This window comes from Ammospiza caudacuta, chromosome Z, assembly GCF_027887145.1.
Source record: "Ammospiza caudacuta isolate bAmmCau1 chromosome Z, bAmmCau1.pri, whole genome shotgun sequence".
Classification (NCBI taxonomy): domain Eukaryota; kingdom Metazoa; phylum Chordata; class Aves; order Passeriformes; family Passerellidae; genus Ammospiza; species Ammospiza caudacuta.
In genome coordinates, this window is record NC_080632.1 from 21,992,294 (window position 1) to 22,010,217 (window position 17,924).

Below are 17,924 nucleotides of genomic sequence, written 5' to 3' on the forward strand. Positions count from 1 at the left end.
TGTGGTCAGAGACACAAGTCAGCTGCAAGGAGAGAGGTCTTGTCACCTCCAGTGCTGCTGCCAACGCAGTGCCCACAGAACTGGCACAGCCGCAGTGCCCTTGGCCCCGGAGCTGATGTCACAGAGGGACTGGTTCCATGTTCTGGGCATGGTGCTGACCTCTGGAGGCGGTGGGGGGAAGGGCAACATAGAGCCATAGAACAACAGAAAGGTCTGGATTGGAAAGTACCTTAAGGATCCACTAGTTTCAAACCCCAGCCCTGCACATGGATGCCTTCCACTACATCAGGCTGCTCAGAGTCCTATCCAAGCTGGCCTCAAATGGTAACAGGAATGGGGCATCCATAGCTTCTTTGGGCAGGCAACCTGTGCCAGCACTGTGACAATGAAACAAGATTTTACTTGTCATCCAAAAATCCTGCAGAATTTGCAGCAGCAACAATTAAAAGCAACACACATTTGGATTTTTAAAAACAATTTGTGAAATTGTTTTCATTTGCTTTACTTGAGACAGAAAAATCAACTAAACAAATGCAACTTGAGGCCTCAAGGAAAAGAAAGTCTCAATGCCTAAACTCTTTTGGTATTGTTTAGAAACTAACTGTGAAGAATTCTAATTAAAAGTCATTTTCCTTCAAGAAGCCAGAGCACCTTTACAGTTGAGCCTGTTCATTTAGTTGTTTCCATTGGACTGCTGAACAGCTTACCTCTATTTCAAGAGGTACAGCAGAGGCTGTGCATTTGATTGCCATTTCAGTTACTGCCAACAAATTCCTCTCTTTGATTACCAAACTCCAATTTTCTTAGCTTTCTTTGATGAAGTTCAGGGAGGACCAAAAAGATGGAAGGTTCCTGCCCAGATAGCCAGAGTCCAGTTTCAAGTTCCCTGGTGTGCTGCACAGCACACACACAGAAGGATCAGATGTCAGAAGCCTAAGACACTGCATTTCCAGCTGCTGTCTCCAAGACCTGAAAACCCCTAGGATTTGCATTCCCTTATCACACTGCACCCTTGCCCTCCTTTCTGAGGGGGCAGTTCCAGCCCTTTGGAGGGACCCTTTCACTTTGGGCATGACTTGCCTGCCCACAGCTGCATTTTGCAAATCCCAGCTCAGGGAGGCCTTGGCTCACACAGGAGAATGAGTGGGACTGCACACATGGCTATCTGTGAAAATAGGCCACTTTATTTCTACAGCAACTAAGTCACCATTGGCCCATTACACACATGTGGAGGAGTGTGGGCAGGACACAGTGGGCCTTTGCCACTGAGGCAACCTTTGCATCAGCAGGCCCCAGAAGGAAAGGGTTGTGGTCCACTGCAGTCCGAATTGCAGGCCATCAATCCCTCCCTAGCATGCCTTAGGCTCCAGGCTGCCCGCCTTCAAGCTGCATTTTGACTTAAGCCTGAGATGAGGCTGAGCTTTTGTGTCTTTGAACTCAGTAAATCTGACAAAGCCCTTCCCCTGCCTTGGTTACAGGAGAAAAGGGAAACAAAAAGATTTATTTCGGTTTGTTGCTGCATTTCTTTGGCTTTTAAGGCAGAAATGCTCTTCATGCCATGCCAACAGTGGTATTTTGGGCAAAGTGAGCATGAGTTTGATACCTTTGGCTTTTGCAAAGGAAAAGGAGAAAAAGAGGGGGAAAAATGAAAGAGAAAAGAGAGAAAAAAGAGGAAAAAAGACACAGAGAAAAAGGGAGAAAAAAAGGAGAAAAATAGGATAGGATAAAGGTTTTCCCTGGAAAATGTGTTTGAACCAAGGGAAGCCTGAACATCATGTGGTACATTTCACAAATTTCACCCTTACAGGTTCTTGAGGACCTTTGTTGTTCATGGCCCCATCCCATGGCCAAGTGTGATCTAAGGAGGTCTGCAGCTATCATCTTTGGACATTGAAAGTTGCTGTGGTCAAAACTGCAGGGTTTTGGTTTTGCTTTGATATTTCCCCCAGTTTGGAAATTCCCCATCCTCCCCTGCTCCCCTGGTTTTTTTTTTTCCCCTTAGGAACAGGGCAGGAAATTTATTTATGGTCTGAAACTCTCAGGCTCTCCCTCTGTAATAAATACTTTCAGGTTACTACTGCATTCAACATAGGGGATAGTACAGGGTGTTTTATATGGGTATGGGAAAAACTACAAGCCTGTGTTTTTAGAACTGCGCATGGAGAAGCCATGCCGAGGTGTGAATTGCACGTTATGGTTATGGATTGCACGGAGGCAGGAGTGGATGATGCCTGGGAGGACATAAGAGAATTGTACTTCCCCAGCCCCAGCTTGTACCTTCCCCCTGCTATACAGATGAAGAGGCAGCAACTAACTGGGGAATGATGAGCAATGCTGTCAGTACTCAGTATGAGAAGTCAGAAAGGGCTGTCTGCTAAGGGCCATCAGTAGAAGGGCCATCAGTGTTGTGGGTCTGTCCATTGCACACAGTCCCTACACCTGCTGCGCAGTGTTACAGCATGTGCAGCAAAATACGCTGTGATGCCACATTAATAAACAGTTATTTCCACAGTCTTTAAAAAAATATTAGAGCTTTTAAACCAAGGGAGAAAGCCTCCCCAGAAGCTCTAGTGTGAGCCTTCACCACAGGGCTGGACAGCTCATAGGCAGATTTCTCACAGAGGCTGCTCCTAACTTGGAGAGGTCAGAAGAATGATGTGATGGGGTGCAGACATTGTTCTGTGATTTTTTTTTTTATTCTTGAGTTGATCATCAGGGGGCTGATTTGATCTTGTCACTTTGTGCCATGCAAAGATTTTTCAACAAAACCTGAGTTCTTTATTTAATGAGTCATGAACAAATTGGAGTTGTTCAGCCAAAGCTGAAATTTGAGAAGAGGTTTAATTTCAGGAACACTTGCTGCCTGTGCTTGTTGCAAAGCTGGAGCAAACTGGACTTCAAAGAAAGGACAGGACTGCACCATTAAGGGATACAATGAATATGAAATCAAGAGAAGTTGGTATTTCTTCCTTGGATGGATGCACTGATTTAACTGCGGTTTCTGCATCAGCTGGCTCCCCAGTATCGAGAGCAGATGCCACTTTTTTGCAGACCTCTGAATCCTGTGCAAGGATGTGCAGATACCACTGATCAGGCACAACCACTGGCATCATGAACCCCACAGCTGAAAGCATCAGAAAGTGGAGGCCTTTACTCCAAAAGAGCAGGATGACTGCAACAATCCACATCACTCACTAATCTCCTGGGGGCTATGTGGGCACTATGTGAGTCTTCTGCAGGCAGGTCCATGTGGCTAGTTGTTCTTGTGAGGGACAAGTGATGTTGTTTAGCAAGATGACCTTTTCCCAGACTTTTTTTTTACATTTAGGGCAGTTTAAGCACGTATTTTAGCTAAACACAGCTTCCTTAGAGGGATCCTGCCTTTAAAAATGGAAGTGTGGGGAAGAAAGCAATCTATCCTTATGCAGAGATGAAACAGATGTTTCTCCTCCATGGCTCTGGGCAAACCTGCACAGACCTAGGGGTAAGGACCTAACCCAGTAATAATGGCTGAACTGGTGCACATCTAAAGCCCACTTTGAATGTGAGCACAATAGCCACAGTAACAGGATGGAGCTTTGTCTTCTGTCCCCAGGCACTCCATTCCAGTGGGTACAGTTCATCCTCAGGACCAAGTAGGATGAGCAACACATCCCTCATGACTTGTTCTCTGAGCTGGATGAAAGCTGTATAAGAGAGGCTGAGGATGCTGAGTGGAAAGAAATGGCAAGGTAAATCCCTGCTGCTGGCTGTGATGGGAGAGAAGTGCCCACAATGGCAGTATCCTTGGGCTCTGCCTTCTGCTCTCTGGAACACTTTCTGCAGCTGCAGGTGCTTGCTGATCTAAGCAGCCCTCTGCTCTTGCCACCACTGAAATTTAGCAATGGAGTTGGAGATCTGGAGCTGAAGAGGAAGTAAAAGACAGTATCAAGTGCAGGATCAAGCCCTGTGAGGCCTCTCTGTCCTTGCACAGCCTCTGAGTTGAGGAGCTGCACCACCAATGAAAGGGGGCTGCTGTGTCGATAGTATCAAAGGCACTGAAGGTAATGTGCAAGCCACATTCCTCTGGGAGTGGCCAAGCTTGGTTTGTCACACAGCCCTTCTCTCCCAAATCAACCCTGCCCCAATGCCACATCCTTTTTTGGAAGTCCTGCTGGATCTTCAAATTCTGTAGTTATCCCTCTAGCATTGCTAAGGCTGGCTCATTAAGTAAACTCCTAAGGCATCTAAGGAAACATTTGCTTACTACACTTCAGCCTATTAGTCTGCATTTTGTACAGCCCCTAATAGGTGGTGTCCTACATACATCTGGTAATCTCACTTACTAAGTACTACTTATCTATACTGAGAATTCCATAATCCTGCATTACCTTGAACAGTTCAAGTTTTTGAACTGCACCTATGGCTAAGCTTTATTAGCCTTACTCACACTACCTCTAACCAGAATCCAGCTAATGGGACATCCAACTCTCTCTGGCTCTCAGGGTGGAGTGGCAGTCCTCACCTTCCCTTGAAGGCTTTTTCCCAGTCCTCCTAACACTGGGTTTCTGCTCTCTGTCCTGCACTGACATCTCACCCTTTTCCTGACCCTCACCCTGCCCTAAGCCATATCCAACAAGAACTTTGCCAGCAAAGGCAGTCTGCCTTGCACCAGCCCTTTGATATTTCAGTCTTCATCAATTCCCAATACATTCAAAAAATGAGAATTGTATTTAAGCATTTCTCATGGAAGGAGGAACTGACTCCAATACAACTTATTAATAGGGCTGGAGACTCCCTAACAGAAAAACAATTCTAAAACCTCTACAACTGACATAACAAAAGTATGCATATGCTACAAATGGCAAAATGAAAAAACCTCCCCAACTTTCCAGATTTTATTTGTACACTTTCTTGTCTGAAACTCAGCTCCAAGTTATTGCTTCATAGTTGTCACTAAAGCATTTTAATAGAATAGTGACAATTTTTAGAATTCCAGCGCAGAAATGAGGAGGAAGATGGGATCCTCTTCCACAGTTTTGATTTTAAATTTTTAAAGACTCAATACTGTGGCCAGGAATGAAATAAAACACATGTGAGGGGGCAGCAGAGATAGAAAAGTGGTAGTTTACAATTGACTTCTAATTTAATTTAAGAAGTGACTAGGAAGAAAAAGATGGCATATATATGTATGTCGCTGACATTTTTTTACAGAAATCCTTTCTTTCAGATTTCTGCATTTTCCGGGAAGCTGAGGGCCCCCAGAAAGAGAATGTAAACAATTGTTAGCTGCTGTGGAATGCAATGGGATGCACCTTGATTGGCTCATGTTTCTATGTTTATAATTAAGGGCCAATCACAAGTGCAAGCTGGGGACAGAGTCCCTGGACACAACTTTGTTATAGATTCTTTCTTTCTATTCCTAGCTTAGGAAGCCTCTACAACTTCTCTCTTTATTCTTATTAGTATAGTCATAATGTATTATATATCATATATCAATAAATCCAGCCTTCTGATCAAGAAACAAGATTCTTGTCTCTCTCTCACCCCCAGCGACCCACTCAGGACGCTGTAATATATGTACATATACATACAAACACACACATAATATACACAAATATTCTAAGATGGAAACAGTATTTCTGTAGAATTTGAAAGATTTAAAATACAGAAGGAATCAAAGTAATAACACACCGAGTATAAAAATTCCAAGAATATACTTAATTGCAATTCTCATTCCATAATTTAACTGTTAGTTAGTTAGTTAGTTAAAGTTAGTTATAAATCGGCTAGCATGAAACCACAAAAGATACAATGGTAGTGAAATGAAAAGATAAAAAGTATGTTTATTCTTGCATGTATTGAGTATATATACACACTGTAACTCCAAAATGGCTTTTTTCACCACTTCTGAAAGACACAGATTGCACTGCAGGTATCTTTATAGTGTTGCACATTAGGGTTTTAGCTCCTATTCTTTAAAAGATTTTGAAGATTTGTCTCGCAAGATTTTTTACCATAGTAGAGAAACAAATCGTTAGGATCTAAATTAGAAGCTTTCCTAAAACTAAGGCCATGAAAAAGAACACAAATTACACTGTGATTTCCAAGTTATCAGGCAATGAAAGACCAGAAGCTTACAAAAATGAAGTGACTGACTAATCTATCAATGGCAAATGCTCTGCATCAAGTGGTGAAACTGGAAGTCAGTAGTGAAAAGGGCACAAATCAGTATCAGTCTAACAGATGAACTAACCTGAAAAAATACAACTCTGTGCAGCTGGTCAGAGACCAATACTGCAAAATCAGTTAAAGTTCAACAATTAATGATGAGATTCTCAAAACTATCTGATCAATTCAGAGCACAAGTTCCAAGGCCACACCACTGTTTCTGGAAATCTCATCTCTAAAATGCTTGGCTTTGCTGTTTCTTCTTTTCCATATTACCATCCAGCCACTTTTACATATCAAATTGTATATTGTTAGTATAAGATTTTTTTTAGTGTGTAATTCCTAAAGAACACCATGAAAATAAAAAATCCAAACTTAAATTGAATTGGAATTGTATTTATTTCGCCTCTTAAACTTTATAACATTCACTACTACTTACATATCTGAAATATAATTCTGTTTCACAACAGCTTCTATATCTACATATGTGGAAACCACATACAGTTTTGCATTAAGAAAAAATCTACTGCTCAATGGAGCAGCCTGCAAAGAAGTCACGGTAACTCTTTCTTTCTTACCTGTCAGTATTAACCCTCTGCCAAGAAACTATAACACAACTTCAAAGGAAAGGGCATAAGTTTCACATACAAAATTATATTTAATCATTTGTGCAGATGTTTGGTCAACAGATGAAAACAGTTTTAGGGTAAGTACTTATATATTGCTCAAAATGCTTCAAGGAAAATAAAAATTTTTCTGAGACATGCCCTGAGCAATCTAGATTCCTTAATAGTGCAATGTTGCAGTGATCCTCGTTTCACCCTGGCTTTTGCAAATGAAACACAATAACTGCTGACAGAGCTCCTAAATGGCTGACACAGCACAGTATTATATGTACTACAGCAGTTCTTGTAGCTTTGCCAAGTTTCTCTCCATCCACTGGATATTGAGCTGAATTGTGTCAATTGCCTCTTTTACACAATGCAGTTGAGAACTCTCTTCTGATTTTGACTCAAAAAATGACTTGACCTGCACAGCAAGAATAAAGAAAGAAAAATAAAATCTTAATTAAAATCAATATTAGCCAGATAAATAAGTTCTGCAGCAAAGGCTACACACACATGTTGCAGCAAATCTGTTTTTGAGAATTGTTTGTATCTATGCAGTAAGCAAACCTCTCAAAGGTTTCCCAAAATGCAAGGAAAGCATTTTTTCACACATACAGCACCAATAACTCATTTGGTTTCAATATGTCATTTCATCAATAAACAGATATTCATTTACCATATCACAAAGCCAACAGAAACTATGCAGAGTTCTGAAAAAGGAGTGCTATTCTGTGACAAAGAATTGGTTGTTGCAAGCAACCCTCTCCAGCATTCTGGAACAGCCACCACACCCAATCATCATTATAACTATCAATGCTAACACCTAAAATATTATGGATCAAACCATTAACACCAATCTCTACCAAATTATCTGAATGAAAACATTAGACTAAACCATAAATAATTCTTGATACATTAATTTCAAAGTCTTCTTAGGGAAGACAACAGAGCCTTCTGAAAGCTATTGAACAACTGACTGATACTCAACTTCCACAATAACTCTTTGCGATTGATGATGGAAAAAACCAGCAAAAAGCAGTTTTTATGGCACAGTATCACATTTCAGAGATACAGAAAGCAAATCTTGTCTACAAAATCTAGACCAAAATTACATATAGATCAAGTCATTACTTTGTGAGACAGTGTGTTCCAGTGTACAGGAAAACAGAGCAGTATAAACCAATAACTGGGTTCCACTCTGTAATGCAACTCTGTCACAGACTCAGTATATAATCTCCCAGTGTCTATGCATATATTTACCACATGTGAAATAGGGAAAGCACCTGATAGGGAAAGAAACTGATATACATACTCTCAACAGTATGTCAAGGATATAAATAAAATGCAAACATGTGTTTTCCTCATCCTTCAACTAAATGAAAACAGCATTGGCACTAGAAAATAACCCTTTCTGGTAGATTGTGCCACCAACCTCAAGCAGATGTGCCTTTGTTGCAAACTGAGAAGTTGACCAGGAAATAATATTCTGGATAGTATATGATCCTAGGTGAAACCTGTAAGATAAACAAATACTTTCAGCCAGGAGACACTTTAAGATGCAGTTTTGGCTTATGTATGCATTCTTTTCTACTTTTTCTAGTTTTTTGTTTAGTAGTTCGAAAATATTAAAAGCGCCTAAATACAATACCTTACATTACAATTACATACCTTATTTTTCAAAAGAAATAGATGTTCTTAGAAATACAAGCCTCTAGCTCCCTATTCCCTCTAAAATGTAACATCAGAGCAAGAGCCATGGAAAATTTTCAAACTTCTATCAGTAACAGATCAAATAGTAAAGAACTGAGGACACCACACAGTGAATATCAAGATCTGTATTTGTGGTACGTATATGTTCTAAAGCTCTACCAGAATTGAACTTGCAACCAGGTTTTCCTTCAAGTGAAATAACTGTAATATTGGTTATGAAGAGCTTGCTAGAGCAGAAGTTTTCATAGAGGACAAACTTTTCAATCAGAATGAAACTATTTAAAATCAAATCTGGGATTTAGAAACGGATGTTTCTAGTATTGTTGGCTTTCTGAAGACTTGGGGGGCCAGCTTTCCTGCTGGGTATCCTTCAAGGACAGTGAAAGACAACATATTTCTGAAGCAAGTGGGATATTTTGGTTATTTGCTTTTAGGAGTGGCAATTCAGAAACTATAAATGCTGAATTATTTCCCTGGAATCCATTTGAATCCGTTTGATCCACATAAATATCTTTCAACTGAACCAATCATTTTGGAGACAGCAACCTTTCAAGAGAAACTAGGATCAAGATTGTTCAGAATTACTGTGAGGCTCTAGGATGATTGTTGAGAGTTCAAATTTAATGTAGCAAGTTATATTTGCAAACTCTGATTTTAAAACATGATTTAGAATTTTAACATGAATATTCTTACATGAACACTCATATTTATGGTCTTGTTTGAAACAAAGAAACATGTGCTTTTGCCACTGAGAGGTTGAAAGTTTCAGCTGCATGAAAAGCCTTACTTTCGTGTAAGCTTTTCCCAGTTCTCTTTGACGAAGTCCCAGGCCAGCAAATATCCAGGCAAACTCTGGCTAATGGTTGATATGATATGTGAAAGCTCCTGTGACCTGATGATTTCTCCTTCAAGACTGTTCTGCATTAGCCTAAGAGACAAAGCATATGCAAAGAGACAGGAAAAATCCCCATGATTCATATGTTCACATGGGTTTTCTAAAAGTCCTCAATTAGATGGAAAAAATGATATAACACATCAAGCAAGGAAATTCTAGAACCTGGAAGAAATCAGTTACATTTTATTACAACAACTCTATTTACTTAAGATTTAATTTCCAGAAGTCAGAATGACCTTAGCAAGTACCTGAATTTTCACTGGGCTTGGAGAAGATGAAGTAAATTCTAATAACTTGTAAAAGAAAAACAACACATTGAAGATGGAAGAGAGGGAAGCCGAAGATGAAATTAGCAGACAAGTCTGCATTGTCCATGCAGTATTAAGATTTAGTCTACAGAGAGGAACATAATGTAAAGTCAAATTTTCACCCAAATAAGGAAATGGAAAAAGGAAGAGCAAAAAAACCCAAACAACAAATATACCTCAACTAGTTATTATTTTGATTATAAATATTTATCAATCTTTTAAGATTCTATAGAGCAGTCTGCAATTTTGCTACCTGCACTGCAAAATCTGAAATTCTGTGTTACCAGTAGTGCAAAGCCTGTAAATTAAATTCTTTTCTCTTTATGCATATTCAGAATTTGGTTTTTTTGTGTTGCTCTGTTACATTAGTTATTTTTAAGTGAAAAATACAAGGTTCTTTGTGTGTATGGAAGCCTGTGCAAAACATTTGGATGGATCTTCTTTAGCAATCAGAATTTTTTTCAACAATAGAAAAAAGGAAATGCACTTTTCCTGGAAGATTTTATCACTTGTAATTTACACAGCATACAACTTTTTGGCTCCTTCATACCAGATCAGCTTTCTGGCATCTTCTGTGCTGGCCAAGGCTTCAATCATTTTGCTTTTCTCTGCTTCAGAAACTGAAGAGAAATACATCTTCAGGAGGAATTCCCAGCCAGCATCAGACTTGGCACCAACTGCAAATATGGCTTTCATAACATCACTAGGCAGACTACAGGGAAAAGCAAAAACAACAAAACAAATAAACATAGGGGGTACAAAAAGGTTCACCTGAGGAAAGAAGAAAGAAGTCACAAAATTAAACTATTAACTTGAAGGAGATGCCTCTCTTTGGAGCAATTTGATTCTGTAGCAATTGTTAAGATTTGGCATTACTGAATTCATGCCAATCTAATACTTTCAGTCACTAGGAAAAAGCAAATCATTTAGCCACATGAAAACAAAGTAAATTGTACACAAAATTGAGAATTTTCTACAGTTAAAAATGCACATGGATCCACAGCAGAAGGAATTCTGCATGATAAAAACGTGTGCTTTGGCTTTGCCACTAAGTAATGTTCTTTCAGCATGCAGCTCAGGAAATGCAGATGAAAAAATATTTATGGCTGGTTTTGCAGCTAAAACTAAATGAGAATGGAGACAAGTCTGGCACAGTCACTCTCTCATTGTGAAACAGCTATTACTTCTACACATGGAACAGTTGAAGACAGAATCACATTCTTTATCAATACTAAGTCAGTTGTAGTGGTGTGGTGAGGTGGGGTTTTTTTTGATTGTTCTCTTTGCTATTGGGGTGCTTTTCCCAAGTACAATGGTGGCAATGTAACAAGAAAGGAGATGGGAAAAAGAAGTAGAAGCTCAGTTTTTGTGGTACCTTACTGTTCCATTAGACTTCATCCAAGTCTCAAACATCCTAGCCGCAGTTGTTCTACAGTTTCTTATATCATGGGTGCAGGCAAAAGCCAGCAGTGTTGACCGGAGCTCTCGTTCAGACAGGGTCCCATCATCTGTCCAGTGCTGTTGATCCATTTTATCTCCAAGCAAGTGCTCTATCCTATGCTAAAGGAGGAAAAAGTTACTAGCAATAGCTAATCCCTTCCAAGAGGATTTTCTATATAGAAAATTAGTTTAAAGTAAGAAAAAATAAAAATTAAAAGGTTGAGCTTTTGAACTGTGGAAGCTAAATATGGTAGTTTTTCATCTATATATTACAACTTACACATGCTATTTCTTAACTGTAGGAATGAGTATCAGATATCACATAAATCTTAAAGATGGGCCAGATTACATGTTAAACTGCACATGGAAACTGAAGACTCCTCTCTGAGCCTCCTGTAATCAGCTTACAATCACAAGCACTACAACTTCTGTATGTTCAACTGCTTTTAACTTCACCAAGGCACAGTAAATACTCCTTCATTTAGGACAAAGAAACAACTTTTGTATGTCTATAGGCCAAACACTCTTCAGTTTTGTAGTTCTGTTGCTTGCCAAAACCACAGCCAGATGTGTGATCAGCCACCATATTTCAGCTGAAAATTTTGAACTTAAATAAAACTGCATAGACACTGCATTGCAACCCAGAGCTTGGGCTGTTTATAGCAGATTCTTAACAACTTTGGGTAAATTAAAACACTGCTGTTTTCCTTATGTTTCCTTAAGCACTCATGAATTATCCCTTCCTAGCATAAAGAAAAAATGTCTGCTATTTTACCTAATAATTTAATAATTTTCTTATAGACTAAAACACTTTACTGATGTTTTATACTGCAAAGCAGCAAAGGTCATTTTAAACCAGTAAATGAATACGGACAAGAAGCTCCATAATTAGAAGGTATACAGAGAAATGAAAGATATATACTCATCAAGAACTGAACCTACAATATTGATTTCACTGTCAAGTCTGTAGAATTACATTGCATTATTCCTTTACACAACTGGAACAGGACAATGACAACCATCCTTGTGTTTCTATTTCTACAGAAAACAGTTCCAGTTTTTTATCTTGTCTCTCTACAAAGCAATTAGATCTACGATCTCTAGCCACTGTAACTTTTGAAAATAACTCTTCTGTACAAGAAAAGTATATGGAATCTGTTTAATTACATATTTGTACTAAACTGACCTGTACGGGCACTTTAAGATAGCCCCAGCCACCACTGCACCACACTCCCTACAAAACATTTTGGGGCATATGCGTACGGTACAGAAACAGGGGAAGGAGAGGGTAAGAAGCTGGTGCAAAAAATGTAACATTTTGGTAAGAGACCATTAGAAAAAGCTGTCAAGACTGGCAACTCTCCAGAATCCCCATCCAACTTAGTAAAATTAATGAATATGTTCAGCAGTCAACATGTAAAAAGAGAATGTAACTATAAAGAACATTACAGCTAATTATTTAGAATTATCATTTATGAAAACCTAAGACATACCATGACTCGTGCTGCCAGTTCTTGTTCACCTTTTTTGTCTAAAAGGCTGTATATAAAACTCAGCTGGAACAAAGCCTGAGTAAGTGGTGCAGTGCTGTTCTCTTTGTTGAGGTAATCAATCAACTCAAAGGCCTTTTCCAGAGACTCTCTTCCTAGACTATGGGTCAATGAACACAAAACATTAAAATGGATTACAAAACTAAAGCACTTCCTGAAACAAATCAGAAGTTATGCTTTCTATTACACTAATAGAGAGAGAAGTGAATAGAGGGGGTGACATAAGAAATAACTTACATGTAGAAATATTCACATTTTAACTTCAGCAAGATTACAACAAAGCAACAATGGCCACTAACATGCCTCCAGTTAACAAAAATTGAAAATGGGTAATGAAGTGTGGCAAGTAAGTCTGAAAATATTTATCACAAATAAGGGTATTCAGATAGAACAGCAGTTTCCGAAAAGACAATCCACTATGTTCCACCTCGCCTGCTTCTGATAGTGGTGGTGAAACACATGAGAGGGCACCAGTAAAAATTTAAGAGGGAAATAGCTTACTTTTCTAAAGTGAAGCACTAGAGTACAGGAAAACAGTTAGCAGGCAGATTACTGGTCACTAAAAAAACAGTATCTTCCACCAATGGAAACTATCATGTGACTCTCTGTGATCCAAACAAACAGATGATGCTATAAAGAAGAGGGAGATAACATCTAGAGCATCAGTGAACAGTTCCAACAAGGCTACTGAAGACTGAGTTAAACTTCCTCTAAAGCAGCTGTCTCTAGAAACTAAATTTGATCTCTGACTTGGAAAAAACTTGAAACACATATTAAATACCTTTTCCAATACCAAAGTCTTACCGTGCAAGGTTGAAGATATTGTTGATCAAATTTGCTCTGTCTTTAGGACTCAGAGCAGTGTGGTTTTTTTTCAAGAGATCAATCAGTGTTTTCCAGTCTTCAGCATAGTGTACTATGTAATAGCCATTCATGTCCACATTGAATTTTATCCATTCCACCTCTTCTGGAAGTTCAATGACAGCTAGTAGACAGACAATATGTTATCAGCTGAAACAAACATTTAACAACTGTTTGTCCAAATAAAAGTCTATGAAGTAGACTAGTACCAGAGAGACAGCAAATACTTTCCCACTATTTTCCCCTATAATGTCAAAGGAAAAGCCAGTAAGGTTTTGAAAGACAGCTTAAAAATTCCAGGCTGTACTTCCTCATCCCTCTTCCTACACCTGACTGAATGAACTTTATCACAGTCCGTCCCAAGTTGCAGCAGTTAATTTTTCTCCTTTTGTCCAGTTGTTCTTTCAAACAGCCCCACCTACAGTTCCAAATACAATATTTTCCCACACAGTTAAATAAAATAAACATTTCAGTGGAAAGTTACTTCCTAACATTTCAGCAACCTGGCAGATTAACTTTCACATAACTTCCTCTCTAAAGAACATTTGAGAGTTTGAGAGATTGTGTGAATGCATTGTGATGAAAAGCATAGGCTTTTACAAATTTCAAACCTATGATTCTGTTCCAGTTGCTGTCATGTATTTATACACAGAATGCTACAGGGAACCAGCTCTCTGATGATGACAACATCAGCAGTGCTCCGCTCCAGATCTCTGAAATTATTTTGTACTCTGTATGCCTTCAGCTTCACATCTTACTCAAGGGTGCTCTGAAATCATGTACCTGTAACACAAAATTAACTTACTACCAAAGCTTTTAGACACATACCTGACTTCTGATCCAGTAAATATGCATTAGTGCAATAGGTGAAGTTGCACCTATTTGTTATGTAAGTGAGAGGAATATGCCACAGGTAACTGCAAAGGAAAACAAATGTTTACTGCTGAGTTAGATACATATTATCTCCCTTGAATGGTTTGTTTTAATTTAATTTGCTGTAATATAATTTAATGTATATAATTTTGTATACTAATAATACTAGCATCACTGAATGCTGAGTAGAATAATGAAGTATAAATCTCCCTTACCTAATCAGAATATGATGAAAGTATAAATGCACAGCATGTACAGAAATTATTTTTTAAATCCCACCATGTTGAAAAATGAGTAAATTTTATAGAACAGACTAGATTCAAAGAGACCTTTTAAGATCAACTAGTTCAGGTCCCCTGCAATAAGTAGGAACACCTTCAACTAGATCATGTTGCTCAGAGTCCCATTCAACCTGGCTCTGAATGTTTTCAGGGATGGGGCATTGACCACCCCTCTGGGTCACCAGTGCCACTGTTCTACCACCCTTATCATAAAAATACTATTCCTTATATCTAGTCTAAACCTACCCTTTTTTATTTTAAAACCATTATTCTTTGTCCTATCATGACAGGACCTGATAAAAAGTCTGTTCCCATCTTTCCTTTAAGTACCTGAAAGAATGCAGTGAGGTTTCCCCAGAGCCTTTTGTTCTCCAGGGCGAACAGCCCAAATTGTCTGAATGTCCTTGTATAGGAGAGGTGTTATGTCCATCTGATTGTTTTTGTGAATCGACTCTGGACTCACTCCAACAGATCCATGTCCTTCCTGTGCTGGGACCCCAGAGCTGGCTGCAGGGCTCCAAGTGGGCTCTCACCAGAACAGAGTGGAGAGACAGAATCCCCTCCCTCCCCTGCTGCCCATATGGCTTTGGATGCAGCACAAGATACAACTGGAATTCTGGGCTGTGAATGCACGCTGCTGGCCTGTGTCCAGTACCATGACTCCCCCAAGTCCTCCATTGCAATGCTACTCTTGATTTGTTCATCCCCAAGCCTGTGTTGATACCAGAGGTTGGCCGGACCAAGGACCCAGTGCTCGAGCTTGTCCAGATTCTTCTGTATGGTATCCCTTCCCCCCCGCCACACCAACTGCTTGGGTGTTGGACCACTCGGCTTGGCGTCACCTACAAATTCTCTGCGGGAGCACTTGATCCCACTGTATACATCACCGGTAAGATCTGAAACTGCACTAGTCCCTGATGCATTCCACTTTTCCTTGCACTTCTTTCCCAGTTCCAGCACACTAGGTGGCTAGTCCAAAATCATACAGACAGTAAATCTCTGGCTGCATTAGAAATTCATCCAGTATGATTTTTACCTGAGTCCAACGTTGTTTTTCTGATCTTTTACAAGTTTTAACTAAAATTAAAAAATTATCCAAGTACAAGACTCAAATTCCAAATCATAGTATAGAAACCAAAATTCATTGTACAGCACAAAGACTTTAAGTGAACTGCAAGCTGGAAGAAAAATGCTAAGGAGGCTCATAACGATGATAAGGACTTGGCTATTTAGAGAAAAACATAAATCTGAGTGGGATGAAAGAAGCTGCACATATTAATCTGATTTTGACGGGGGTCCTCTCTATGTATGACTCACATAGACTACTCTTTTTGTGAACCTTTTCATACATGCCCCAAATTTACATCAACTAGAAGCAGAAATTACTTAGCTTAAAAATCCTTCCCTTCTTCCCTTACCTTTCAACCCCACATTGCTTTTGTTTCTCTGCATAACAATAATAAAACAGAGCCCTCTAAATTCCTACATTTCAAGAGACAAATTTCTTTCACGGACATATTTTTCTGCAAGATGATGCAATGGACTTAGCTCTTATTAAATGTAAAAAACTGAATAAAACCAGCAAAATATCAAAGAATTCACACTTATATATTTTTGTTAGAAGACGCTGTCAAGGGTCATAAGGTAAGTTACATTTGCAGTAAACAAAATTTTAAAACTACCAACTGCCATATCTTTGCTTCTTCAGTATCAGTGTACGTATTTCCCTTTAGGTTTTGGTACAATAGATATTGCCTCTGTTGTACATTCAGTCATTTGTTGTCATGTAGTAGTGTCATCTTAAAATTTCAAAGCCAAGAAAGCATTGATTCTAGTTTCTCTACATTCTTGTAGCAAAGCCCAAAGTATACAACTGAATTTTGGAAGTTAGAAACAGAGGCTCTGAAGTAGGATACATGCATCTCTAACTTCTGTGAAACTTCTGCAGCCTGCCTTTCTTTAGAGTCTTGTTAAACACACAAAACTTTCTCAAATGTAAAGAAACCTTTACTTATGAGATCTGCCTTTTGGTATTGAAAACCAACTCATGATGTCAAGCTTAAAAGCTTCAGGAGAAGGATGCATGTAATTCAGATTACAAAGGGTGTCCCTGATTTTTACCAGTTGCCTCAGTGGAAATAGACATGCACCTTCAGGCAGATACTAGATCAATCTCTGTTACTACCTGCCTACAAAGGAAACACTAAAATGCCTGAATACAAGACAGAAAGATGTACAAACTTAAGACAGCAGCTTACTTTTAATGGATAAAAGGTATTAAGAAGGTAATAACCTTGCATCTGATGTCCAATTTTCCGGTTCCACACGATACAAGAATTTCTCCTGTTGTACTGAAATAATCTTTCCCTTTCGGACAACCGTGACTAAAGGAAATCCTTTATGCACAATCCAAGTCTTCATCATTTTTTTTACATCTAGTGTTCCATTGGTAATCTGTAAAAACAATCATAACATAAAAAGCAAATGGAGAACACTTAATTTTCTTCTTAAGTTACCAAGTAAGTGGTTGCATGATTTTGCACCTGGAAACAATCTACTTTGACAGTGAACTTGAAAATTTCCCTCCACTCTCTGAGCTCCAGCCATCCAGACAGTTCTTAACCCAATAAAGAGTGCACCTGCCTGGGCCATGAGCTGCCAGCTTTTCTAAGGAAATGCTGTGGGATACAATATCAAAGGCTTTGCTGAAGGTCAGGTAGACAACATCCACAGCCTTTCCCCCATCCACCAGGTCATAAAAGGAGGGTCACCTGGTCATAAAAGGAGACCAGGTTGGTCAGGCAGGACCTGTCCCTCCTAAATCCATGCTGGCTGGGCCTGGTTCCCTGGTTGTCCTGTATGTGCCCTATAATGGTACTAAAGATGATTTAGTCCATGACCTTCCTTGGCACTCAGTTCCCGCCAATAATCTGTAGTTCCCCAGACCCTCAGTCCTTCCCTTGTCCTTCTTGACTTCTCTCCACCCTCCCTACCCTGGCCTCTCTGATTCCCACAGCCTTGCTGACTCTAGTCCTCACTCTCTTCTACCCAAGCCCTTGCTTTATTGACCCCTTTACAGTAGTTTTAAAATTAGACACAGCTTTATACCTGCCTTATAATTTGAGAGCTGCCTGTACAGTCTGCTTTCCTAAAATTTCATCACACTTTTTAAAACAGAAGCTATCACAAAGTAACATTAGTAGAGAGTAACCCAAGACACAACACAACACAAGACCTCTGTGAGGCTG

General features: G+C 39.3%; 1 protein-coding gene across 2 annotated transcripts in view; it reads right to left on the bottom strand.

Annotated features, from left to right (window-relative positions):
- Positions 1-5,599: 5,599 nt before the first annotated feature.
- Positions 5,600-17,924, bottom strand: part of LNPEP (leucyl and cystinyl aminopeptidase) — a 49,974-nt gene continuing 37,649 nt past the window's right edge. For both annotated transcript variants that reach the window (XM_058823380.1, XM_058823381.1), the window contains 9 exons: positions 16,970-17,130; positions 14,351-14,439; positions 13,466-13,646; positions 12,605-12,761; positions 11,047-11,231; positions 10,222-10,383; positions 9,256-9,396; positions 8,191-8,272; positions 5,600-7,179 (listed from right to left, as the gene is read on the bottom strand). In XM_058823380.1, the coding sequence (XP_058679363.1) occupies positions 7,048-7,179; positions 8,191-8,272; positions 9,256-9,396; positions 10,222-10,383; positions 11,047-11,231; positions 12,605-12,761; positions 13,466-13,646; positions 14,351-14,439; positions 16,970-17,130 (1,290 nt within the window). In that variant the 3' untranslated portion in view covers positions 5,600-7,047. The remainder of the gene's footprint in view (positions 7,180-8,190; positions 8,273-9,255; positions 9,397-10,221; positions 10,384-11,046; positions 11,232-12,604; positions 12,762-13,465; positions 13,647-14,350; positions 14,440-16,969; positions 17,131-17,924) is intronic.